This window comes from Cryptomeria japonica, chromosome 4 (assembly GCF_030272615.1).
Source record: "Cryptomeria japonica chromosome 4, Sugi_1.0, whole genome shotgun sequence".
Classification (NCBI taxonomy): domain Eukaryota; kingdom Viridiplantae; phylum Streptophyta; class Pinopsida; order Cupressales; family Cupressaceae; genus Cryptomeria; species Cryptomeria japonica.
In genome coordinates this window covers 527,277,385-527,305,285 of record NC_081408.1, presented here as the reverse complement: position 1 = coordinate 527,305,285, position 27,901 = coordinate 527,277,385, and the positions used below count along the sequence as shown (strand labels likewise).

At 31.3% G+C, this 27,901-nt stretch overlaps 2 protein-coding genes across 2 annotated transcripts; one reads left to right on the top strand and one right to left on the bottom strand.

Moving 5' to 3' along the window:
• The first annotated feature begins 10,868 nt into the window (after nucleotides 1-10,868).
• LOC131068990 (serine/threonine-protein kinase STY13-like) lies at nucleotides 10,869-12,059 on the top strand. The gene has a single exon (XM_059218693.1). It carries the CDS (start codon nucleotides 10,925-10,927, stop codon nucleotides 12,020-12,022), a length of 1,098 nt encoding a protein of 365 aa, XP_059074676.1. The 5' UTR covers nucleotides 10,869-10,924; the 3' UTR covers nucleotides 12,023-12,059.
• A 9,444-nt stretch (nucleotides 12,060-21,503) lies between these two features.
• Nucleotides 21,504-22,762, bottom strand: LOC131068989 (serine/threonine-protein kinase STY13-like). The gene has a single exon (XM_058004275.2). It carries the CDS (start codon nucleotides 22,706-22,708, stop codon nucleotides 21,602-21,604), a length of 1,107 nt encoding a protein of 368 aa, XP_057860258.2. The 5' UTR covers nucleotides 22,709-22,762; the 3' UTR covers nucleotides 21,504-21,601.
• Nucleotides 22,763-27,901: the final 5,139 nt, after the last annotated feature.

Below are 27,901 nucleotides of genomic sequence, written 5' to 3'. Positions count from 1 at the left end.
ATTGAAATATTCTCATGATATACCTATAGCCGGACACCCTGGATTTCAAAAAACCTCTCTTTCAATCAAGAAAAACTATTTTTGGCCTCAAATGAAGAGTGAGATTTGTACTTATGTGCAACAATGCTTAACTTGTCAAAAGGTAAAAGTGGAACAATGTAAACCTCCTGGCCTCTTGCAACCCTTGTCTATTCTAGAGTGGAAATGGGAATCAATTAGTATGGATTTCATCATTGGATCACCTCAAACCCAAAAAGGTCATGATTCTATCTTTGTAGTAGTAGATCGATTAACCAAAATGGAACATTTTCTACCCATCAAGATAAAATCTTCTGCTTCTGACATTGCCCACATATTTGTTAAAGAAATTTTTAGATTGCATGGTATTCCAAAGAATATTGTTTCAGATTGAGACCCTAGATTTACATCATCTTTTTGGAAATTTCTTTTTTTTGAACTTGGCACTAAATTAAGTTTCAGTACTGCATATCACCCTGAATCTAATGGGCAAACTGAATGAATTAATACAGTCTTATAAGATATGTTGTGCATGTATACCATGGATAAATCCAAATCATGGGAAGACTACTTACATTTAGTTGATTTTGCCTACAATCAAGGATATCATTCAACCATTAAGATGTCACCTTATGAAGCTATGTATGGTCGAAATTGTAACACACCTATCTCTTGGTCTGACCCTATTCATAAGATTTGGTATGAAAATAGAAACTTGTTAGAGATGGATGTTATTATTAACAAAGCCAAACAAAACACGAAAGTTGTCCACGATCGATATAAAAGTTGGGCTAATTCCAAGAGGGCTACTCGAGATTTTGATGTTGGTGATCATGTTTTCTTAAGAGTCAAACCGAAAAGGAGCTCATTAAATCTTGGAAAATATTCTAAAATAGCTCCTTATTTTTGTGGTCCTTTTCAAATATTAGAAAGAATACAAAATGTTGCTTATAGACTTGCTTTACCTCCTCAGTTACAAATTCATGATGTATTTCATGTAAGTTTACTTAAGAAATATGTTTATAATGTAGATCATGTTATTGATAGGAAAAGTATTTCTATAGAACCGTCTTGTGAATTTAAAATTGAACCAGAAAGAATAATTGAAAAAAGAACTAGAACATTAAGAAATATAATTATAGAAGAAGTAAAATTTAAATGGATTCATTGTGGTAATGATAGTGTTACATGGGAAAAAGTTGATTTTATTAGAGTTCAATATCCAAAATTGTTTGATTAAATATTATTTTACATGTGTTAATGATGTAGAAACTCCTCGTGCTACTGAGGGCAGCAATTGATTTACAAAGGGAGAAATATTACGAGACTTTTTCCTGTGAAAATAAATTTTAATAAATATAATTAAATAAATGTAATTATGAACATTATTATAGTTATGAAGGGTGTGATTTTTGGTAACCACCTTGTGACATATAAACTCGTGAATTAATAAAGAAGGATACACAGAGGGAGAAAATAATAAAAGAAAAAGAAATTGAAAGAAACAAAAGTGAGGGGATAGTTAAGGTCTGGTGGTTGGGCATTGGGAATTGGAGAAGGGGCATACAGTGAGTGTCCAAATCAGGGTACAATGTACACCCGTGAGTGTCTTGGCTAGGGCTGTGTTTATTTCATGTCATGAAGGCATGCGGGGTTCTATGTAGGGGAACCGTGTCCTCCTGGAGTGCTTCCATGCTTGGAAACCCTAGGCCTATAACTAATCCTCTGTGTGCGGAAAGCAACTTCTCCGTGATTTATAAATATGTATTAATCAATTTTATTTAGTCATTGCCCTAATATTTCACTATTGCAAATTATTATCTCAAAGCTTTATTATTGATTATTGATGTTAATTCATGTTCATAATGAAAGCTCATCTTTAATATAATTTATAATTGTAGTATAAATGTTTTGAATGTTCATTCAATATAAAATATAAATTTATGAGTAATTAGTTTATTGTTACCTTGAATAATTACTATTGGAACTTTAGATAAATATTGTGCAAACTCTTCATAATAAAAGTAAATTAAACACCTTACTATTAAATTATTTATTGTAGGTAAAAGGTTAATTACATTAGATTTAGCTTAATATTTTATTTATTTAATCTATTGCTAATGACAAAATTAACCATAGAGAAAAGTACCATCACACTCTTTGATAGTGTCTGAAGTGGTTCAAAAGAGTACAATGGTAACCAAAGATAGTAGCAAACCTACCCTTAAGCATGAAAAAATTGAATTAAGACCTTAACTACAATTTCTCATAAGGGTTTGATGGACTTCACTTAATAGACACCATTTTATTTCTTCTCAATCTTAATCCCCTCCTTACCCTTGAGGAAGATGTTCATTGTAATCTCACAGGATTTCCTTTCATAGAAAATATTCTTTCCATCCATTGGTAGATCACTAATTTACACACAAGCTCCTTAGAAATATCAATCATTTTACTAAGCATAGTGAGAGTCCAATTCTTCCAACCCTTGCAGAACATTTAAGAAGATTTTATGTCTGTGCCATGGAGAAGCTCCAAATAAGGGGTTACTCTTCCCTTTTGAACAAAATCCTCCAAACCTTAGCATTAGGCTTGAATTAATCAAAAGTAATAGGCTCTCACCTATTCCTTTCACCCCCCATATTAGATAAAAGCCAAAATTGAACATTCAAGATCCTACCCCACTTGCTCACAGTCATTTTCTTAAAAAAAAACACTTTCTAGGAATAGCAAGAGGAAAACCATGCAAGAAAAATTCCAACAATCTATATGGAAATCGTGAATTGGCATTGAGTGAGGTTGTATGATGTCCATTTATCATCATAATTACCATTATCTATCCAAATATACATAAATGAATATGACTTTTTGAATGAACATATAATTATTATCCATGGAGAATATCAAAGTTTATAATGTATAGGACATTAGGAGAGTGGTGGGGGGGGGGGGGGGGGTCACCTCTACTCTAAAGGAATTCCTCTAGATCATAATAATACCCATATTAGCAAATGAGTCTGCGATCATTTATCAAAGTATTAATTATCCAGCTATGTTTTTGAACCCCTTTAAACATTTGATTATATTGAGAGAGTCACCTTCAATCCATAATTTCCTATATCCAAGAGAGTGATCCAGTTTGATATCATGGAAGGCCACAACTACTTTAGAAAGGTGATTAGTCTGGGTTCCCAATGGAAGTGTCACCACTAAAAGAAGCCTACCAAATTCATCTCTTAATACTCCCTACAAGCAACTCGACTTGGATTTCCCTTAGTAGCCCCGTCAAAGTTAACTTTAATCCAATCTAGAGAACGAATAGACCAAGAAACATTATCTTTGGGATATTTGAGATGCTTAATAGGCATGAAAATATGATAATTATTATTTTCAATCTACCATTCATAATCAACCACCACAACATTTGATAAAAAAGACTTACAATAAGAAACTATAATATAAAAATTCTCATTGATAGCCCTACAAATTTCAAAAGAGACCATAATAGGATTAAGCAAAGAATATCAAAACATATGATTATTTATTTCCTTCCAAACTCCCCAAGCTACATGAAGGGCAATTAGGATCCAAAGGAATGATAGATAAAATTTATTAGAAGGTGGATTCCATTGAACACAAAACTCCCCTAAAGAGGAAGTGAAGATCTAGTTTAAATTCCACTTATCAAGAATAAGAGACCATACATCCCACATAAAAGAACAACCCACTAAGAAGAATATTTTATTTGTTTGAGAAATGATGGAGGATATATGGTCTTTGTCTTGAGATGGGGTTACCTTAGTAGATATTATGGATGATTTAATGAAGTGAATGAGCATGGTGGAGCTTAGTTGATATACCATGGCCATGGTATTTTTTTCTTAGTGAGTAGTTCATATTTACTGGTTTCTCTTAAATTCTCTTGCAAGGTGTATCACAAGTAGGAGAATGTTATAATTGGGTTGTGTACATCTTAAATTCCTAATACTATATTTATTATTAAAGTATATCAATTATGTACCTACATGGAAAAGGGTGTTTCACTTTATAATTTGTATAAACGTAAATTGTAATGAACACTTAGTGTCATGGAAGTTGCAAGATGTGACCACATGGTAGCTATAAGGTGTGTTCAATGGTTACTTTAGGATAAGATCATGAAGAATGTGAGAAAGGTATATAATATAGGTCAAGGAGGATTTTTAGACAATGCATGAGATCACCTTTAAAAGTAGTGAATATGTAAGAGATTTTGTTCCTTGATTAGGAAAAATATTGTTCATGATTTTCCTCTATATATTGGATGAATATGTTGGTGGTTATAAGAGGCATATGTGGTTGTAGGATTATTTTGGGATTACTGACATAATTGATCTCTAAGCTCTCATGGTTTTAATATTGTAGTAGGATTATGGATGTATGAATTAGATGATGATAAATTGTTTATAAGTTAGAGACCATGTGCTAGAGATGGGGAATATGTTGTTGGATAAAATTCAAAAGTTAGTGGCTAATGATTTCCTCATTCTCTTGATAGAATATTTATAATACGATAACACATTATAATCTCTTTGTTTCTTTGATAATTCATTGAGTATGCTTTAGAGTCTGATTAGTTTCTGAAAGATTTTTTTAGCATATACCTTATGTTATATATATTTTTATGTATATAGCATATTGCATTTATTCTCTCGTTGGGTAAATGTAGGAGCTACAAACATTGATTTCATAGGCATGGTTTCCTTTTAATGCATATATTTTTGGATTTAAAGAAACTTTCATGACTAAGGAAGTGGAAGGTTCAAGAGACATTATTTAGAAAATATATGAAAATGAGAGGTATATCTCTAAGTTGGGGATACAATATTAAATTATCCTCAAATAAAGTAAGTTTCTTTCTAATGATATAAAGAGAAAAAATATAGTCTTATATATCTACATATCTAAACATTGTCATAGTTCAGGGTGGTGTGCCAAATAACTTCATGACTTAAATAATTATATACATACTTTTATTCTCTTTGTGAAAATTTTGGTTGATAACTCTACTATTAGTCCTTGACCTAAGATTCATTGTCAATATTAGCATTCAAAAAGTAGTAATCTTGGCACATGCTTGTTCTTTTATGCAGATGAAGTGCATGTAGTATGAGAAAACATTTTATCATACATGTAACTGGTTGTAATAGAAGCTATATAGCTTATTTGTTGTGTTCTTCAAATATTTGTAGCATGACATCAATAGTTCATAAATTTTAATTCTATATAATTAATGTGCTAGTTATTACTTAATTTAACTCTGGAATCCTTTACTTGTCTTCTAAACAACTTGATATAGGGTTTGATATGATAGTTTTGAAGGTTGTATACCTTATGAGACAATTTAAGTCTATAAAAACACTTGACTGTTGATGTAACAATATCCCAAACATAATATTTTTTTATGTATATGGAGAAAGAGACATGATGGATCCTGAGCTCATTTTAAGTGTTCATTTCACCAACATGAACTTATAAATAACATCATATAGAGTAAAAATGCAATCATTGATTAGTGTAATAGCAAAAATAATCATGAAGAATATCTAGTTACAATGATATTTACCAAATTATAGTTTTAGGAATACAAAGGTGATCACACCTCCCTACTTGGAAGTGAATCTTATAAATTTATAAATCTATTTATGAATGTAGACATATACATGTATTTGGATTTTCAACAATATTTTAATTTTGTATTTGCATATATTGATCATTCTAATCCATATAGTTGTCAAAATGACGTTACAGTATCAATATATTAGGAGAGACATTTGTTGGGTTTAGGTGAGCATTATTGTGAAGAGGGAGAAATGTGATGATAAAAATAAGATGGGTGATAATAAAGTAACATGAAAAATAAAGAAAGGAGAAGATAATAGATAAAAGCACATAGTGTTTTTTTTTTGGTTTGTTTCAAATATATTTAGTAGAGAAGAAACATATTTATCAAGGGTTTTGTGGAAGAAGGTTTAAATTGTAAAAATTGTGGAGTTCACCAAAATATAATGTAAATTTGAAGTTTTAATTCTTTAGATTACTAGTGCTTATGCAAATTAATTAAAATAATAAATATATTTACTTTAAATTCATAATTGAGGAGCATGAAGATAATGTAAATGAAGAAAATACTATTTTATTAATTCAAGAGCTAGGTTTTATATATAAATAAACTAACTTCTCTACAAAAAATACTGAGGAAAAGACAAACATCTTTGATTCAAGGGTAAGAGTATAATAAAGTAGCGAGGAGTAGAAAAGGACTAAAATTATGATTTATAGATTGTTTAAATTAAATTTTGAATAGAAGTCTATCAAGTTGTAGTGGTTGTTACTATAATGTGGTCACAACCATACTAACATTTTAGCAACCCAATACAAAAATAATAAGCATGCAAAATAGCAACAAGTGATCTCATGAGTTGAAAATTATGAATCATGATGGACAGAATGAACTGGATGCTAGAATCAATGAAGTATAGAAGATTATTATAGTTAATGTTGATATGGTGATTCACTATTCATTGTATGGATTATTACTCTTACCTAATAGCACTATTAAGGTATGTCAAGATGTGATGTTGAATGGAACAAGTACTAGAGAAGGTGAACTAGGTTTGATTGTGAAGAGTATAGACCTATAACTGGAAGTTGTGAAGACAACACTTAGTTTGAGTAAATTAAGTACAATGATTAATTAGTTAAAAGTAATAATTAATTATGAATGCTTGTTTAATTATTATATTCAATTGAAATTAAATTAAAAAATGAGATATTTAAAATTAATGAGTGACCAATTTATCATGAATGAGTTCTACTTCTACATCAATGGTAATGTTGGTCATGATAGAAGCTATGCAGCTCATTTGTTGATAGTTGTGTTCTTCAATATTTGTAACATGACATCAATATTTCATAACATTTAATTCTATATAATAAATGTGTTAGTTAGCACTCAATTTAACTCTAGAATCCTTTAGTTGTCTTCTAAACAACTTGATATATGGTTTGATATGATAGTTTTGAAGGTTGTGTACATTATGAGACGATTTATAAAAACACTTGACTGTTGATATAACAACATCCTAAGAATAGCATTCTTTAATGAATTGTTTAAGAGTGGATATGAAAAAAGAGACATGATGGATCTTGAGCTTGTGTCAAGTGTTCAGTTCACCAACATGAACTTATAGATAACATCATATAAAATGCAAGTGCAATAATTGATTAGTGTAATAGCTATATTAGTGATCATGAAGAATATCTAGTTACATGATCTATACCAAATTATAGTTTTGGGAATACAAAGGTGAACATGCCTCTTTACTTGGAAGTGAATCTTATAAATTTATTTATGAATATAGACATATACATGTATTTGGATTTTTAACTCTATTTTAAGTTTGTATTTGCATATATTGATCCTTCTAATCCCTATAGTTGTCCAAGTGATGTTACGGTATGAATATATTAGGAGAGACATTTGTTTGGTTTAGGTGAGAATTATTGTGAAGAGGGAGAAATGTGATGATAAAAATAAGAAGGGTGATAATAAAATGATATGAACTATAAAGAAAGGAGAAGATAATAGATGAAATATAAAGTAGATAGTGCTTTTTTTTTGTTTCAAATATATTTAGAGGAGAAGAAACATTTTTATCAAGGGATTTGTGTGGAAGAAGGTTTAAATTATAAAAATTGTGGAGTTCTTCAAAATATAGTAAAATTGAAGTTTTAATTCTTTAAATTACTAGTGCTTGTGCGGATTAATCAAAATAACAAATATATATTGACTTTAAATTAATAATTGGGGAAAATGAAGATATGTAAATGAAAAAAATACTATTTTATTAATTCAAGAGTTAGGTTTTATATAAATAAACTAACTTAGCTACAAAAAATATTGAGGAAAAGACATACATCTTTGATTTAAGGGTAAGAGTATAATAATGTAATGAGAAGTAGAAAAGGACTAAAATTATAATTAATAGATTGTTTAAATTTAATTTTGAATAGAAGTTTATCAAGTTGTAGTGGTTGTTACTATAATGTGATCACAACCATACTAACATTATAGCAACCCGATACAAAAATAAGAAGCATGCAAAATAGCAATAAGTGATCTCATGAGTTGAACATTATGAATCATGATGGACACAATGTTGGATGCTAGAATCAATGAAGTATAGAAGATTATTATAGTTAATGTTGATATGGTGATTCACTATTCATTGTATGGATTGTTACTATTACCTAGCAACACTATTAAGGTATGTCAAGATGTGATATTGAATAGAACAAGTATTGGAGAAGGTGAACAAGGTTTAATTTTTAAGTACAATGATTAATTAGTTAGAAGTAATAATTAATTATGCATGCTTGTTTAATTATTGTATTCAATTGAAATTAAATTAAAAAATGAGATATTTAAAATTAATAATATTTTATTAGATATTAATTTATATATATATTTTTTATATTATAAATCGAGAGACCAAAAAAGATGTTTATACAGATGAGTTCAGGGGAGGCAGGGCCTCAACAGTGAAACCAAAAAGAACTAGACGAGTGTCATATACAATGCACTAAAAGAAAGCTCCAAAATAAAGTTGTACTTGCTGCCATAAGAAACTAGAGTAGGATTTCATCCTGGTCTTCCAGTCATGTGGTCCACCCCTGTGGTCCTTCCATCCAGACCACCTTCTTCCTTTCCATGATTTGTATGCACATGTCAACCCTGTTGAAGGGCGGAGCTCTGGTATCTTGGAGTTCTTTAATCAGTTTCTTAACTGCACTCTCGAAGGCAGTTTGATTTCCTGTGATCCTTGCCCATTCATACCCATTTTGCATCTCGTATATAGACATGGTGGCTCGACCTTCTTTGAGGAACCGTAAGAGTTTGTTTCGTTCAACATTCATCAGGAAAAAAACCTGTACAACAATTTTATAATGTGTTAGTTTTTAAAAAAAACCAGTAAGTTCTCTAGCATTACCTTGGAACTTCTCCTCATTTCCGAGTTTCCAAATAAACCAAAGGATAAAAGAGGACAAAATTTGCCAAATTAAGTTAGCATCCTTTTTAAGATTATGGACGAAACCAGTAACTATGTCATAAGTAAAGACATGCTCAGTAATGGATAGTCAAGGAAGATGTGCCAAGTGGATTCAAGTTTATTGCATACAGAATAGAGATCATATGTAGCTGGATTATTCCTAATAGGCAATCTATCCAGTAAGAGCTTCCATCTGAAACACTTGATCTTAGGGGGGATGGGAGATTTCCAAAGGTTCTCAAAGGTTTTATACCAAGCAGTAGGGCTGAGGTGGACATTCCATAGGGTGTTGACATGGTTGATCACAGAGGTGTCCTGGTTAAGTAGGTTGTAGATAGCTTTGGATTTAATTTTAGGGAGGGCGGAACCATCCTTCCAAAGGAATGAGAGGTACCCGTGGTTGTCAACATGAGTGTTCTTAGGGAGATTGAGGGTGTTATAGGCATTCCTAATCATATTGTAGGTCTGCTTATGTGAAGCAGGGAGATTAAATTTACTACTAAGTTCCTCCCAGGTGATGAGGTTGTCATTTTCTAGGATATCCATAAGATATTTGATCCCCTTATTATGCCAGAATCTAGTAGAACAGCCTTGGGTTAAGGCCAGTGGCTTAGAGCTATGGTGGAGGTTCCACCAAATCAACCTTTCACCATGTATAGTAATGTCACAGTCAATGCTAGAGTTGCAGATAAGTCTACACACATGCTCCCAGGATTTCCAGATGGACTTAAAGACCCAGGTGCCTTGGACAGACACCGAGAAACTTCCAGCAAGTAGATCACTAAGTGGCAGGGGTTTCCATGATCTAGCAACCTTTGGGAATCCATTTTGAATGTTGTTTCTGATAAGAATCTTCCAAGGTTCTTGCCCATCTAGTGCATGAAATATCCATTTGGCGGCAAGGGAGATTCCTTGCAGCTTAAGATCCTTAAGGCCCAAACCTCCAAGTTTTTTTATCTAAGTGGCACCAAGCCCATTATACCACATGGGCCTTTCTTTTGCCCTTACCATCAGACCAGAGAAAGCGCCTGATAGCCTTTTGAATTTCATAAATTTGATAGTTGTTGAACATCCAAACCGAAGAGTAGTAGATACTGTATGAGAATAGGATTTTTTGACATACTTGAACCCTATCTGCTAGGGAGAGAATCCTATTGTCCCACTTGTTGAGCTTCTTATCAATTTTCCCCTTAACCCATGTCCACATGTCCCGAAATTATATTTATTTGAAATAAAATGTATTTAATTTTGAATAAATTTTTTTATTAAATTAAAATATCTTGAAACTTGTAATATTTAGATTTTATTCATTAGATTTTATTCATTAGATAATATTTTACTTTTAGAATTCTAAATTAAACAATTAGAATAAAATTAATTGTTTTTAAAATTAAAATGAAAACTTGAATTATAATTAATTTTATATAAAAGATTTTAAAAAAATAGAATTAGATATTATTTTATCATTACACAAAATTATTTTAATTGAATCAAGTTATGCATGAGTTTAAATATAAACTATGATTTCTTTTATCAACAATAGATTTTTTTAATTTCTCTTAGCATTATATGAAAACAGATCCTTACGATATAATTAGATATTATGTTATTATTGGAAAATCTTTTTAATTTAATTGTTGTGCTTGAACTTAAATTATAATATTTAAATTAGGAACTCTAAAATTAGGAATTATCATTAGATCCCATGACCTATAAAAGTCTATTCGGCGTAGTCGCAGCAACTTGATTTGGGTTTTCTTTATTTTTCTCGATTGCGATTCTGAGTTGGACAAGATCAAGACTCTGCTAAAATAATGGAGAAAGATTCTGAATTGAAGATTGGAAATGGGGTGAATGGTGGTGAGAGATCCAAGAATAAGGAAGGATTTTTCAGGGCAGACCAGATTGATATCAAGAAACTGGATGCCCAGCTAGAGAAACACTTGAGCAGGGCATGGACTATGGAAAAGGAATTTAAAAGACCAAAGGAGGAATGGGAAATTGACCTCAAGAAACTACTTCTAAAGTGTAAAATAGCCCAAGGGACTTTTGGAGTTGTATACAGAGGTGTTCTTGATGAGAAGGATGTTGCAGTGAAAGTTCTTGATTGGGGAGATGAGAAAAGCAGAAGAGCAGCTGAGGTATCTGCACTGAGGATTGCATTTCTACAAGAAGTGTGTGTATGGCACAAGTTAGACCATCCAAATATAACAAAGTTAATAGGTGCCTCAATGGGATCTTCAAGTTCTAATGATGCTGGAGCTACTTTCAGGGTTCCATCCAGTCACAATGCTTGTTGTGTTGTTATGGAGTATCTTGCTGGAGGAACACTGAAGAACTACCTTATAAAGAACAGGAGAGAAAAGATTGGTTTTAATGTTGTGATCCAGTTAGCATTGGATATTTCAAGAGGTTTAAGCTATCTTCATTCACAGAAGATAGTTCACAGAGATGTCAAAACAGAAAACATGCTGCTGGACAGAAGTGGGAGTGTGAAGATAGCAGACTTTGGTGTGGCCCGTATTGAGGCTGAGAATCTGAGGGACATGACTGGTACAACAGGAACACTTGGTTACATGGCACCAGAGGTTCTGGATGGGAAGCCATACAACAGGAAATGTGATGTTTACAGCTTTGGGATCTGTTTATGGGAGATTTACTGCTGTGAGATGCCCTATGCTCATCTAAGTTTTGCAGAATTTACATCTGCAGTTGTGAAACAGAATCTGAGGCCAAAAATTCCAAGGTGTTGTCCCACTTCTCTAGCAAATGTTATGAAAAAATGCTGGGATGCAAATCCTGAAAACAGGCCAGACATGGATAAGGTAGTTGAATTGTTAGAGAATATAGATACACATAAGGGTAAAGGAATGGTCCCTATGGATCAACCTCATAGATGTTTCTGCTTTTAATGGTCCGCTGGTCATTAATGTAATTGTGCGTACACAGAATAAGGCTTATGAAGCTACATTTACCATGTAAACTAGTATGTTTTTTTTCATATTTTGTTTTGTTGTTTTGACATGTTTTAGTTTGAAATGATTGGAATTTGATTTGTGTAAACAACAGTATATTATTATTGTTTTCCATTGAGATTAGATCGATTGTTTTTCGAGTCTTGTCCAGATGAATTAGACGTTAGATCTGTAGTTAGAATGTTGAATCTGAAGATATGCATGATCAATTCGTGATTCATGATCCTTATCTACAAACATGGAGTTTTATATCCACTTACAGTCACATAGTTTGATGAAAGTGAGAAATTAAGATATTAATCTACCACATCTAATTAGAATTTCGGAAGATTAGATTTCGTAAGCAATGTCCGAAATTCTTCAAAGTATATTGGCAATCTTCAAACTCTACAAACTTCTTAATCCCAACTTTCTCCATTGTGTTGCAAGAAAATACAGATTGACGAAATTCGGCAGTTAAGATAGTGTAACATGAAGTAATGGCAATGCCCAAGATTTGGCTCGCTATATCGTTTAATTTAATTTAATATAAACTCAAAATACAATCCTTAAAAGAAATTAAAATAATTATTTTTAATAAATTGAATAAAGTATAAAACAAATGAAATAATTAGCATAAAATAATTGTTAAAAAGATATAAGTTTTACAATAAATAAAAACTTTTTAAATATTTTTTTGTGGTAAAATAAATTATTATATATTATTCAAATATATAATTTGGTGCTTATATTCTTTAGGTTTTAGAGGAAGATGACATTCATCACCGTAGAAGTAAAGAATTTGCTTTTAATAATAATAATAATGCCTTAATTCAATTATTGTAATAAGTGTTATTAATTATAATTTTTTTGAAATATATAAATAATTCCATCATTAGATATCTGGGAATCCCCTTCTCAGTCTCTCCAAATTTGAAAGAAATGTGGGAATGGTTCAGAAACAAGGTAGATAAGAAACTCTCTAAATGGAACTGGAACTTCCTTTCCTTAGCAGGTAGATTCCAAGTTTGCCAGAAGCTACTCTCTTCATATAACATATACTGCTCCTCAGCCTGCTTATTCACCAACTATCAGTTCAATTACATTCAAAAGAAAATCAGGAATTTCCTCTGGTCAGATGGAAAAGGAAAAAAGAAGCAACATGTTGTTAAATGAGATTGGTGTACTAGATCTAAGTTGCGAGGAGGCATGGGCCTCAAAGACCTTAAACTTCAAGGAATTGCTCTGGCTACCAAATGGATTTGTAAATCCATTGAAGGCAATGAACCCTGGAAAGTCCTTGTTAGGAACAATATACAATGCTCAACTCCAAAATCAGCAAAAAAATGGAAGAACCTACCCATGTGTGATCTGATTGCGGGGAATTTTGAGGTCTCCCCCTTGGGATCAGAAGTCTTCAAGTCTATATGGAAAGCCTGGAATCTTGTTAGATAATACATTAGCAATAATTACATAATTGATAAGAAAGGATCTCTCAATGTGAAAAGGTCTATATGGTGGAATACTTTGCACAACGGGAAACAGTTAGCATATCTTCAAGGATGCTTTGCCCTGAAATGGCATAACCAGGGACTAGTCACATTTGAGCACATTCTAGAAAATGGCACTCTGTCCTCCTAGGAATCTCTCAGCTCTAGATTCAACCTCCCCCTATCCCAGGCCAGAACCTATTCCATCCTCAACTCTGCACTTGCCCCCATCGTCCCTGTTCCCCCACCTCCTCCCCACCTCCCTTAGCCTCCCTCTGCTGGATAGATGGATCCCCCCTGCTGCTAATCAAAGCCAAAATGATATACTATGCCCTTACTGATTCTAGGGACATCCTTGATCATCTTAACTGTGCCTGGAACCTGTCATGGGACTCTAAACGATGGCATTTTACCCTATCGAGATTCTGGTCCTACCCGACTGAGCCTAAAAAGAAATTCTTTGCTTGGAGACTCATTCTTCATAAACTGCCACTGAAAGACAACAATGAAGACCCCCTTCTGTGTAAACTTTGTCGTGTCCTTGAATCTGTTTATCACATTTTTTTTCGCTGTTATTTTGCTAGAGAAGTATGAAATCTGTTTGGTATCTCACTTAATAGCAATTGTTTTACTGTTGAAGAGATGGTATTTGGTTATATTAGAGGCGGCAAGAAACATGCTAATCTATTTTGGTCTTCTCTCTCTTTGGAAATTATGTAGATCATTTGGAAATTTAGGAATGATGATGTGTTTAATGGTAAGAGTAGGAACCTCACTGAGTGACTCATCCATTACCTTGTTGCTATGCAGGTCACAACCGTTCTAAGACTGGAGGAGGACAAATTTGACAGGTGGTTAAAGAATGAATCTATTATAGTTTTCATAAGAGAACTCTCGCATGGATTCACTTGGGATCGCATGGGAAGCAATAAGACTCACTTTGAGCAAGGGCTGATGAGGTTCATGCAAGATATGGAGGCACGTCAACAGAGAGAAGACTTCATTGAGCTGGAGCTGGAAGGAATGCCCTCCCACCTCTACAAAGATGAGTTCGCTGATGGGAATGTGCTGGTTTGGAGCGATGGAGAACTAGGCTGGACTGCTTGGCTCCCCCCTGTGGGTGACAACAACGACCCTGGATCCTCCTTTGTGTTCAATTAGCTGTATTCCTCAAGACGCTTTATCATGACTGTCATTTTGTATGTAATTTTGTAATTTCAGCTCCTATGTAAATCATTGTATATCATGGATTGAGTTGTTATCTGATATAGCTCCTGATCTTATGTGTTAACTCTTTAGTCGGCTAAAAGGTTCATAGCCCAAACTCTTGATTTTTGTAACTCATGTTTATATGATGCTTAATACAAAAAAATATATAAATAATTATGTTTTTTTATTGTAAATTTTATAATGTAAATTTTATAGTCTATTTTTATTGACTAAAGTAATGTTAGTAGTGTTCTAATGTGAAATCAATATGCATTTTTATGAGTAAATAAAATAGACAAATTGAAATTAAGTAGTAGAATTTTTTTACAAAAAATTGATATAAATTTGACAACTACTCAATGTTAAATTAATAATTAAATAAATTATTTAATTACTTTAAAAAATGTTTAAATATTTAAATAATATTTTTTACATTATTGAAATAAAAATAACCTTATTCAAATGTTAGAGACCTTCTCTCATGGAATCATTACATCTTAAGTAAATTATATGGTTATTCACTAAACAATGTAGATAAAATAAAATAATTTTTAAATAGTTATATTTTAAGTAAAACATAATTGTCATGTAAATAAACATTTTTGTGTAGTATATAATGTAAATAAAATTAAATAAATCTTAAGTAGTTATAAAGTAAAATAAAATAATTTTGAAATAAATAAAATAATTCACAATTCTATATGAAATGTAACATTTTTGCATGGAAAAAAGTATATAGCTTATTGTATAAACTAATTGTAGTTTTTCTTAGGTTCAAATATTTTGAATCACTATTTTCTTTGGAAGGAGTCCATAACCTTTAACTTTTTGTGTCAAACTTTTACCATGGGTTTCAACATAAGTAGACGCCTTAATTGAGTAATTATTTGGTATTTATGAACACATTGAAATGTTTATGGAAACAAATAGGTGAGTTTTTTTGGTATCAATATTTGTTATAAGGCATACCTTAAAATATTGATAGAAATATAATTTACACAATTAATATTAGTAGCATGTATATTATTATCTTATAGATTCAATTTATATATTTTTCGTTCTTAGAAATTCATTTAAGCAACACTTATCGTTGTACAGAGCTACTGTTTGTTCTCTTTTTTTTGGTTTTGGATTGGCCTAAGTCGTTGTAAATGGTAAACTTAAGGTGTGAATTAAAAATTTAGTGAATAAAATATTAAAAATTAATAAAAATAATAGAAAACAATGATGTATAATAAAAGAAATGTCCATCTTAGATCATAAATTATTGGTTTTATCAGTAGCATACATGTATTTTTAAAAATATAAGACTTCAATAAATTTTATATTAAAATATGGTGATGCATTTCATAATGGTTACTGGATTGGCAATTTGAAAGAAAAACAAGATTTCATATTATATTTAAGAATGTAAAACTTTTAGTATATATTACTATCGGCTTTACTATTGCACCTTTGTCACAACCCTCCTTTATCACCTTTTGATTTAAATACAAACTCTATTATATTTCTTTTGGATAAACTATTGAATGAATAATATAAAGGAATAAAAATAATAAATCACACACACACATGGAAAAAATATATATATATATTTTAATTGGTTATTTAAATTCCCTCACCCAAATTATGGCACATGTTGTAGGAAGAATAAGAAGCTTCTAGAGGCTTCTCCACCACCTTGCATGTAACTCCTCCCACTAAGTCTAATCAATTTGCATGAAGGCCAAATTGGGAGAGAATCTCTATTTTTTTTATTAAAAAAATTAGGTAGTGGAATTTGGAATTTTTTCCTTATAAAAGATGTACAAGTTTCAAAAAGAGGTGTTGGCTATTCCATAAGAAATTCTTCAAGTAAAATTTTCCTTTGTAGTCAATTTTCATTTTCAGCTAAGATTTTTGTTTGGGAGGACTTCTCTTCCAAGTTGAAGGATCAAGGGAGATTCATAGGGGATTCTACACCATTTTCAAGCATCCAGGTTCTTTCAATTTAGTTCTTTTATTTTATTTTTATGCATCTTATCTTTGCTGCAAATTAGATTAGATTAATTTGTTTAAGAAATCAGATCCATTAGTTTCAAATTTTTGATAGGAATTAGATTCATTTGTTTAAGAAATTAGATCAATCTTGGGTTAATATATTGCTGAAACTAGTTGAAATCTGTTTGTAGTGGATTAGTTGAAGAATTAAAATATTGTCTTTCAATTTCTTGCTGTAGATTGGATACTGTTAGTTTGAAGAATAAAAATATTGTCTTTCAATTTCTTGCTGTAGATTGGATATTGTCAGTTTGAAGAATTAAAAATATTGTCTTTCGATTGGATATTTGTTAGTTGAAGAATTAAAATATTGTCTTCCAATTCCTTGCTGTGAATAAAATCTTGTTTTTTCTTATTTCTTTTTGAATGAATTAAATCTTCCTGTAGGAATAAATTTATCTCTGTAAATTTTAGATTAAAATCAGATTAACGAAATACAATTATAAGCTTACATTTACCAGCATAATCATCTACCTTTCATGGCTGGAAACGATTTACTTCTCTGGATTATTTATCTCTAGGAATAACTCTCTGTGAGGAAGCAAAATATAAGTTATCTTTATATACACATCTGGCTTTCACTCATCTGTACTCTGCTGGGATCGAATTATTCTCCCTGGATTATTTTATCTCTCTGGGTTATTTACTCCTGAGAATGAACCCTTATTATTGCTTTAATATTTTAATTTATTTTATTTTTATCCTTAATGTTTGAAATCTACTCTCTATCTATTTAAATTAACCTGTAAAAACCATATATATATATATACACGGAATTGATTAAACTATCGCATGAGAAATAATGCAAGTAAATTAACATTGCAACGCAGTATGTAGAAAGTACAGTGACTGGTTGCATGGGATATCGGCCTGCAGGCGGAGTTAATAACTCTGCAGGGGGGGAGTGGTACCGTTACGGTACCCTCCACTAACCTGCGGTCACTGCTACGGCAGTGGCCGCAGGGTAGTGGAGGGGACCGTGGGGCCCCCCTCCCACTAAATGCCTTGGGCGCGCAATACCATGACCTTTATATTTCAAATTCTTTTTTTATGGAAATTATTTGTTAATACTTGGTAATAAAGTTTTAGTTGTTAATAATTGATAAACTTTAGATCATTTTTTTTATATATAGTTATTAATAAGTTTTGGATTAATTAGTAATAATTATTAATAACTTATTAATAGTTATTACTAATGTAATTGGTAATAATTATTAATAAATTATTGATAATTATTATTAATAGTGAAGTAAATTTGGAAAAATTTGATAATTAATAGAGATTATCGTACGGTAGATTATTGTAAAAGAATGGGACCTCCCAATCCATTGAGAATCTATTTGATTCTTGGGCGATAAATTTAAGCTTACTTAAATCTTTAAGTCTTATGATTAATCCCAAAAATGTAAACTAATTGCTAGTAACTCTATATTTAATTGTTCTTACAATAAGAGTAAACACTTTTTCATTTTGTATGCAATGACATTATTTTACCTTGCTTTTATTCCGCATTCATTATCTACATGCAATTGCTCATAAGTTCACAATTATCATGCCAATTGTAGAATAACGATATTTCTCTTTTTCAAATAGTATTTAAAGTTTAAATTGTGTACATCCATTTCATAATTATATTTTCAAGCATGATGTTAGTTTAGAAAACTAAACAAAGGAAGTTGGAAAACCAAAACTAGCAGCGTTCGGTATATACGGTGCCTCTGGGTCACGCTTACGGGTAATGCCATCGTGTTGAACTACTGCACTTAACGCCTAATAAAGCTGCATTAACGACATCTGTGGCATCGTCCCTATAAATCGTCGGGGAGTAATAAGGGACATTTGGAAGTTAAAATCCAAGGGGCGGGTAATCCCCCTTGGATTGATAATTTAATAAGATAACTTTTAAATGATTTTCACATCCGTTGAGATAAACCATAGTAAACCCCTTTTAGGGATGGTCAAGTTAAAAGCTCTCATGAAATTGATTTCTTTTTTTTGAAGGGATATTGGTGATTTGCAATTGGGTGACGCTCATGATAAGTATTAGGGTCAAGTTATTTTCTTTTTTAGGCCACAAGCAATAGGCCATCTTGAGCATTCGCTTAAGTGCTACCATCGTGGGTAGCAACCGCAGAGAAACTGTCTGGGACACTGACCCTAGAAAGGGTTGCGTACCCACAAATCAGTTTACAGCAAACCATAGAATAGAAAATAGAACTACATATTTTACGCCTTGATCCCGTGCCGAAGCGGGTATGTAGGCAGTCTTGGGATGGAGTTGTCCCTCGTACTCAGGCGTTCGTGGGTGGGGTCTAGGCTTGGTTGAGTAAGAATCCTAATTGAAAGATAAGATAATCAAATTTAATTCAATGCATACTCGGAAGGAATCCCATATGGATTCGCTTGACTTCCCGAGGCTTTAAGCCAAATTCCGAGGCAGAATTCAAGCTTGTATTATTTTCAATTACTCCTAAGGATGGCGACCTCGGTGCATTCTTGTTAGAAGAGTGTAGTACTTAGTGAGTGGCTCAGGACCCGAATGGTCCCGATGAGTCTAAGTCTCTGACCAGAGCATCTCCTATCCCATTTGGATGGATGCCTACCCCGTATGGGTAGATGCCTATCCCGTATTGGATAGATGGAATTTTATGTCCCGTATGGACAATTGCCTAACTCGTATGGTTAGAAGCTCATCCCGGATGGATGAATGCCTAATCCTAATTGGATGGATGCCCAAAGTATGCAATTGAATAAAACATAATGAAGAAAAAAATAAAATAAATAATACTCAATTTTTGTTGAATCAATTTTGGTGGGTTATTACAACCTTCATTTGGTGCAAGCGCTAGTTAAATACAATCAACCAACTTAAGATTTAGAGTGAACATTGAATAATTTAATATTGTAATTATCTTTTAAAAATTAGGAAAAATAAAGAATTGGTACATGACAAACTTAGAATAAATTAAAAATCTTATAAAATAAAAAATTGAATGAATTTATAATCTACATAATTTTGGTTTTCAAAATTTGAAACCATTATGGAGGATTTATGACATAGGAAAATCAATACAAAATAGTACCTATGTATCTATGAGATAAGGAAAGAGAATATGATCAAATGATACCTTGGAATTAAATGTAGTGCAATTTTATGAGTATATATGATGTGCATTTATACTATTAGAAACCATGATTTTGATTTATTGAAAGATCAATTGAAAATTGGACTTCTTCGAACATATGGAGTTAGTCTGTGAAGAAAATCAAAATGGGGATTTTCTTTTATCAAGTTTTAGAATTGAATTTTTGTGAGTCTAATTGGGATGACTAAGAAATTTTAATAAAATTTTGGGTATAAGATCTTCTTAGGACTCGTGCTTTTGAAACATGTCAAATATTCTTCTTGCTATTTTACACTTTTATTTCTCACTAATTTTGTGCTTTGTAGCATGTGTCCCTTCTAGGGTCGCGGGGGTCTTAATAATGGTTTGTCATCTTCATTTTCCATGTCCACAATCCAGTCATGTCATTCCAAGTGTAGGCTCATCATACTACATTAGTGGCATGGTTGTAATTTTTCTTATCACCCCCTCTCTCCTTAATTGCAAGTTGTCCTAGAAGAAAAATTCCCTACCATCACCCTTTTGGGTTTTCCTTCATTACTTCGAAAAATTAAATACTCTTGCTCCTTTTTTTTTAATTTGTTTATTTATTTAATTATTTATCTCCTTTCTTACTTATGATATTCTATGTTATTTGGTTATTTATTGATGTCACTGTGTGTGGAATAGTTTGTAATGCAAGAGTTTAAAAGGAAGGGGGGGAGTTAACTTAATTTTTAACTTTAGTTAGGGTGACCCAATTTCTAGATTGCCCAAGTATGTTAGAAAGTTTAAGGTTCTTTCCCGAGATAGGTTACTGAATCCACCTTGTTACACCTTGAGCACCTACAAAACTCATCAATTCTTGCATATATTTGTTAATACTTGATTAGACTAATAAATACATAAATCTAACTATACCAAAATAAAACAACACCATTAAATTCATAAATTCTAATTATTCAATAATTATTTTAAACGACATTAATTCTATTATATTAATAATTTAATCCTTACCAATATCTAAAATAATAGATTTATCCTACAGCACAATGGAGAAAATTGGGATTAAAATGTTTAGAGAATTTGAAGATTACCAATTTATATTTGGGGATTACCCACTTATAACCAGACTTGCTTTTACAGTGGGTGGCATTGCGTACAACAAACACTTGTAAATCTAAATCCTTGTGAGTATGTGAACAGTGAAAAAGGTAGTGTGTTCTATTGATTTCAAAGGTTTTACAAAATTTAATCTTCCAAAAATCTCTTATAATGTAATTGTTTGTGGTAGACTAATTTCTTAGTTGCCCACTTTCATCAACCCGCGTGACTGTAACTGGAGATAAAACTCCATGTTTGTACATAAAGATAATGTAAAAAAAAACTAAAAATAGGATCATGCATCACCAATTCACCATGCATATCTTCAGACTCAACATTATAACTACAGATCTAACGTCTAATCCATCTGGACTTGACTCGAAAAAGAGTCGATCTAATCTCTGTGCAAAACAAGAATCACATACTGTTGTGTACACGAACCAAATTTTAATCATTTCAAACTGAAACATATCAAAACAACAAGGCAAAATATCAAAACAAAACATAGTAATTTGCATGGTAAATGTTGTTGTACATAAGCCTTTCCATTCTCTGTATGCACAATTACAATAATGACCAGGGCTCCCCAATTAAAAGCAGAAACATCCATGAGGTTGATCCATACACATAGGGACCATTCCTTTACCCTTACGTGTATCACCTATATTCTCTAACAATTCAACTACCTCTTCCATGTCTGGCCTCTTTTCAGGATTTGCATCCCAACATTTTTTCATAACATTTGCTAGAGAGCTGGGACAACACCTTGGAATTTTAGGCCTAAGATTCTGTTTCACAACTGCAGATGTAAATTCTGCAAAACTTAGATGAGCATAAGACATCTCACAACAGTAAATCTCGCATAAACAGATCCCAAAGCTGTAAACATCACATTTCCTGTTGTATGGCTTCCCATCTAAGACCTCTGGTGCCATGTAACCAAGTGTTCCTGTTGTACCAGTCATGTCCCTCAGGTTCTCTGCCTCAATACGGGCCACACCAAAGTCTGCTATCTTCACACTCCCACTTCTGTCCAGCAGCATGTTTTCTGTTTTGACATCTCTGTGAACTATCTTCTGTGAATGAAGATAGCTTAACCCTCTTGAAATGTCCAATGCTAACTTGATCACAACATTAAAACCAATCTTTTCTCTCCTGTTCTTTATAAGGTAGTTCTTCAGTGTTCCTCCAGCAAGATACTCCATAACAACACAACAAGCATTGCGACTGGATTGAATCCTGAAAGTAGCTCCAGCATCATTAGAACTTGAAGATCCCATTGAGGCACCTATAAACTTTGTTATATTTGGATGGTCTAACTTGTGCCATACACCCACTTCTTGTAGAAATGCAATCCTCAGTGCAGATACCTCAGCTGCTCTTCTGCTTTCCTCATCTCCCCAATCAAGAACTTTCACTGCAACATCCTGCTCATCAAGAACACCTCTGTATACAACTCCAAAAGTCCCTTGGGCTATTTTACACTTTAGAAGTAGTTTCTTGAGGTCAATTTCCCATTCCTCCTTTGGTCTTTTAAATTCCTTTTCCATAGTCCATGCCCTGCTCAAGTGTTTCTCCAGCTGAGAATCCAAATTCTTGAGATCAATCTGGTTTGCCCTAAAAAATCCTTCCTTATTCTTGGATCTCTCACCATCATTCACCCCATTTCCAATCTTCAATTCAGAATCTTTCTCCATTATTTTAGCAGTCTTGATCTTGTCCAGCTCAGAATCTCAATCAAGAAAAGCAAAAGAAAACCCAAATCAAGTTGCTGCGACTACCCAGAATAGTCTTTTATAGGTCTTGGGATCTAATGATAATTCTTTTCACTAACTAATTTTAGAGTTCCTAATTTAAATTTATTATAATTTAAGTTCAAGCACAGCAATTAAATTAAAAAGATTTGCAATAATAAAATAATATCTAATTATATCGTAAGGATCTGTTCTCATGTAATACTAAAAAAATAATAATTCTATTTATTGATAAAATAAATCATTCTTTATATTTAAACTCCTGCATAACTTGACTCAATTAAAACAATTTTTTTGTAATAATAAAATAATATCTAATTTTATTTTTTTTAAATATTTTATATAGAATTAATTATAGTTGAAGCTTTTATTTTAATTTTAAAAACAATTAATTTTATTCTAATTGTTTAATTTAGAATTCTAATAATAAAATATTATACAATGAATAAAATCTAAATATTACATGTTTCAAGATATTTTAATTTGACACTTTTTATCTAAAATTAAATACATTCTATTTCAAATAAATATAAATTAATATCTAATAATATATTATTAATTTCAAATACCCTATTTTAAAATTTAATTTCAATTGAATACAATAATTAAACAAGCATAATTAATTATTACTTCTAACTAATTAATCATTGTACTTAATTTACTCAAACAAAGTGTTTTCTTCACAACTTCCAGCTATAGGTCTATACTCTTCACAAATTAAACCTTATTCACCTTCTCCAATTCTTGTTCCATTCAACATTACATCTTGACATACCTTAATAGTGTTGTTAGGTAATAGTAACAATCCATACAATGAATACTGAATCACCATATCAACATTAACTATAATAATCTTCTATACTTCATTGATTCTAGCATCCAACATTGCATCCATCGTGATTCATAATTTTCAACTCATGAGGTCACTTATTGCTATTTTTCATGCTTCTTATTTTTGTATCGGGTTGCTACAATGTTAGTATGGTTGTGCTCACATTATAGTAACAACCACTACAACTTGATAGACTTCTATTCAAAATTAAATTTAAAGAATCTAATAATCATAATTTTAGTCCTTTTCTACTCCTCACTACATTATTATACTCTTACCCTTAAATCAAAGATGTATGTCTTTTCCTCAATATTTTTTGTAGCTAAGTTAGTTTATTTATATAATTTCCTAACTCATGAATTAATAAAATAGTATTTTTTTGTTTACATATCTTCATTTTCCTCAATTATAAATTTAAAGTCAATATATATTAGTTATTTTGATTAATCCGCACAAGCACTAGTAATCTAAAGAATTAAAACTTCAACTTTAGTATATTTTGAAGAACTCCACAATTTTTACTATAATTTACACCTTCTTCCAGACAAATCCCTTGATAAAAATGTTTCTTCTCCTCTAAATACATTTGAAACAAAAAAAAGCACTATCTACTTTATATATCATCTATTATCTTCTCCTTTCTTTATAGTTCATATCATTTTATTATCACCCTTCTTATTTATATCATCACATTTCTTCCTCTTCACATAAATGCTCACCTAAACCAAACAAATGTCTCTCCTAATATATTCATACCTTAACATCACTTGGACAACTATAGGGATTAGAATGATCAATATATGCAAATACAAACTTAAAATAGTTAAAAATCCAAATACATGTATATGTCTATATTCATAAATAAATTTAATATAAGATTCACTTCGAAGTAAAGAGGTGTGTTCACCTTTGTATTCCCAAAACTATAATTTGGTATATATCATGTAACTAGATATTCATCATGATCACTAATATATCTATTACACTAATCAATTATTGCATTTGCATTTTATATGATGTTATCTATAAGTTCATGTTGGTGAACTGAACACTTGACACAAGATCAATATCCATCATGTCTCTTTCTCCATATCCACTCTCAAACAATTCATAAAAGAATGTTATGCTTAGGATGTTGTTATATCAACAGTCAAGTATTTTTATAAATTGTCTCATAAGGTATACAACCTTCAAAAGTATCATATCAAACCTTATATCAAGTTGTTTAGAAGACAAGTAAAAGATTCTAGAGTTAAATTTTGTACTAACTAACACATTTATTATATAGAATTAAATGCTATGAAATATTGATGTCTTGTTACAAATATTTGAAGAACACAACAGATGAGCTGCATAGCTTCTATCATGACCAACATTATCATTTATGTAGAAGTAGAACTCATTCATGATAAATTATTCACTCATACTACATGCACTTCATCTACATAAAAGAACACACATGTGCCAATATTACTACTTTTTGAATCATGATATTGACAATGAATCTTAGGTCAATGACTAATAGTAGGGTTAGCAACCAAAATTTTTACAAAGAGAATAAAAGTTTATAGATAATTCTTTAAGTCATGAAGTTATTTGGCACACCACCTTGGACCATGAAAATGTTTAGATATGTAGATATATAAGACTATAAATTTTGCCTTTATATCATTAGAAAGAAAATTACTTTGTTTGAGGATAAATTTAATATTGCATCCCCAACTTAGAGATATACCTCTCATATTCATATATATTCTAAATAATGTCTCTTGAACCTTCCATGTCCCTAGTCATGAAAGTTTCTTTAGATCCAATAATCTATGCATTAAAAGGAAACAACGCATGTGAAATCAAAGTATGTAGCTCCTACATTTACCCAATGGGAGAATAAATGCAATAGGCTATATATATAAACAATAACATAAAGTATATCATAGAAAAATCTTTTAGAAGCTAATTAGACTCTAAAGCACACTCAATGAATTAACAAAGAAACAAAGAGATTATAACACTTTATCATATTATAAATATTCTATCAAGGGAATGAGGAAATCATTACCCACTAAGTTTTGAATTTGACCCAACAACATATTCCCCATCTCTAACACGTGCTCTCTAACTTATAAACAATTTATCTTCATCTAATTCATGCATCCATAATCATACTACAATATTAAAACCATGAGAGCTTAGTGATCAATTATGTCAAAAATCCCAACATATAATCCTACAATTACATATGCCTCTTATAACCACCAACATATTCATCTAATATATTGAGGAAAATTTCAAACTAGAAATTAGGGGTAATTTCCAATACCATCTACTAAAAGCATGTGAGCATTTTTTTTTTCCGAATCAAGGATCAAAATCTTTTACATATCCACTACTTTGCAAGATAATCTCATGCATTGTCTAAATATCCTCCTTGATTTATATTCTACACTTTGCTCACATTCTTCATGATCTTGTCCTTAAGTAACCATTGAATACACCTTATAACTACCATGTGGTCACATCTAGCAACTTCCATGATACTAAGTGTTAATTTCAATTTCTATTTATAGAAATTATAAAGTAAAACACCCTTTTCCATGTAGACACATAATCAATATGTTTTTATAATAAATATAACGTTAGGAATTTAAGGTGTACACAAACCAATTACAACATTAGCTAGCTTGTTGATACACCTTGCAAGAGAGAAAGAGAAACCAATAAATATGAACTAATCACTAAGAAAAAATTACAATGGCCATGGTGTATCAACTAAGTTCCACCATGCTCATTCACTTCATTAAATCATCCACAATATCTATTAAGATAACCCCATCTTGACAAAGACCATATATCCTCCATCATTTCTCAAATGAATAAAATATTCTTCATCCACACATGAAAGGTAAGATCCCCAACCAAGAGATGACACACTTAATCATACAGAACAACAATTATATCTTGCTTCAACCTAATTTATCTAAATATAAAAATTAAAATTAAAACATTTCTAAAATAATCTTTATTAGCCACTATGTACAATATCTCCACACTTGAACAACAATTAAAAACAAATCGAACACAACTAATTCACCACACAACAAACATTATAAACATAGCCATTTTGAGATCCCATATATATATATATATAATGAGTTACATATAGAAATGAAAAAATTCATCAAGATATTTATATTATAATCTAGCGACAATTATACCTCCCTATGAGTCCAATTTCTTAGGCAATGGCTAATCTAGTGCTTACTATATAAATCTACCAACATCATCTATATTCTGCAAAAGAGTCTTCAATATCAATAAAACAACTTGAGAAAAGATGACCCCATCCTCAAAGCTAACAACATGGTTAAGATTAATTCCTATGAGAAGATTAAAAATAACTAGAATGCATCTAAAAATAGGTGAGGAGTAGATGTTGAAATTATCCATTGATGAGTAGTAGGTGTACTAATATTTACTAGTGAGGTTTATTGGATTGTGGAGATGGGAGAGGAGCTCTGGGGTAAGCTACTAGGTAGAAACATTGCATTAAAACATGAACCTTGCATAACTCGTAACCTTTTCATCAATTCATTCTTGCTTTGCAAGGCTTCTAACCTGTCAGGTTGAGCCTTAAGATCTATGGTGGTATTTTCTTTGTAGATATTTGCTATCTTTCATAAAAAATCTCAAACAATAGACAACTTATACATATAAAATGTGTCAACTAACCCAATACACAACGATACTAGTGTAATCCCCAACAAATTGGTGATTTTTTGGTTATGACATAACCATTTGATTACTGAAACTTCTTGAAGATTAGCAAAATCTTATTATTTAAGATTTCAGGTTAGTGACCAACGAACATGAGACAATTATAGAAATGTCCTTTTTTCCACTTCAGATTTTACAATACCTAGGGGCCGCCCTATGACAACACTAATTACACATTATTACATTTACCAAACATGAACCAAAATATTGTATAGCATAATTATTTTCTTAATAATGCACCAAGAAAAAATATAATCTACTTAGAGTTTGGCTCAATTCTTAGAGGTAGTAAATTGATGGCTTTAAGAACAAATAACTTGGAAATAATTTATAGAAGAAATAAAAACGTTTAAAGTGTTTGTCGTTTAAATATGTGTTTCTAGACAACAGACACAATATGTTCTAGATCAGCACCTTCCTATGCTAACAAAGTTATGTAAAGTATATTTCACTAATTCACAATTCGATTTTAGACCTTAATAAATTAGCACATATTATTGTTGATTTGTGTATTATGTTGTGGTAAAAAT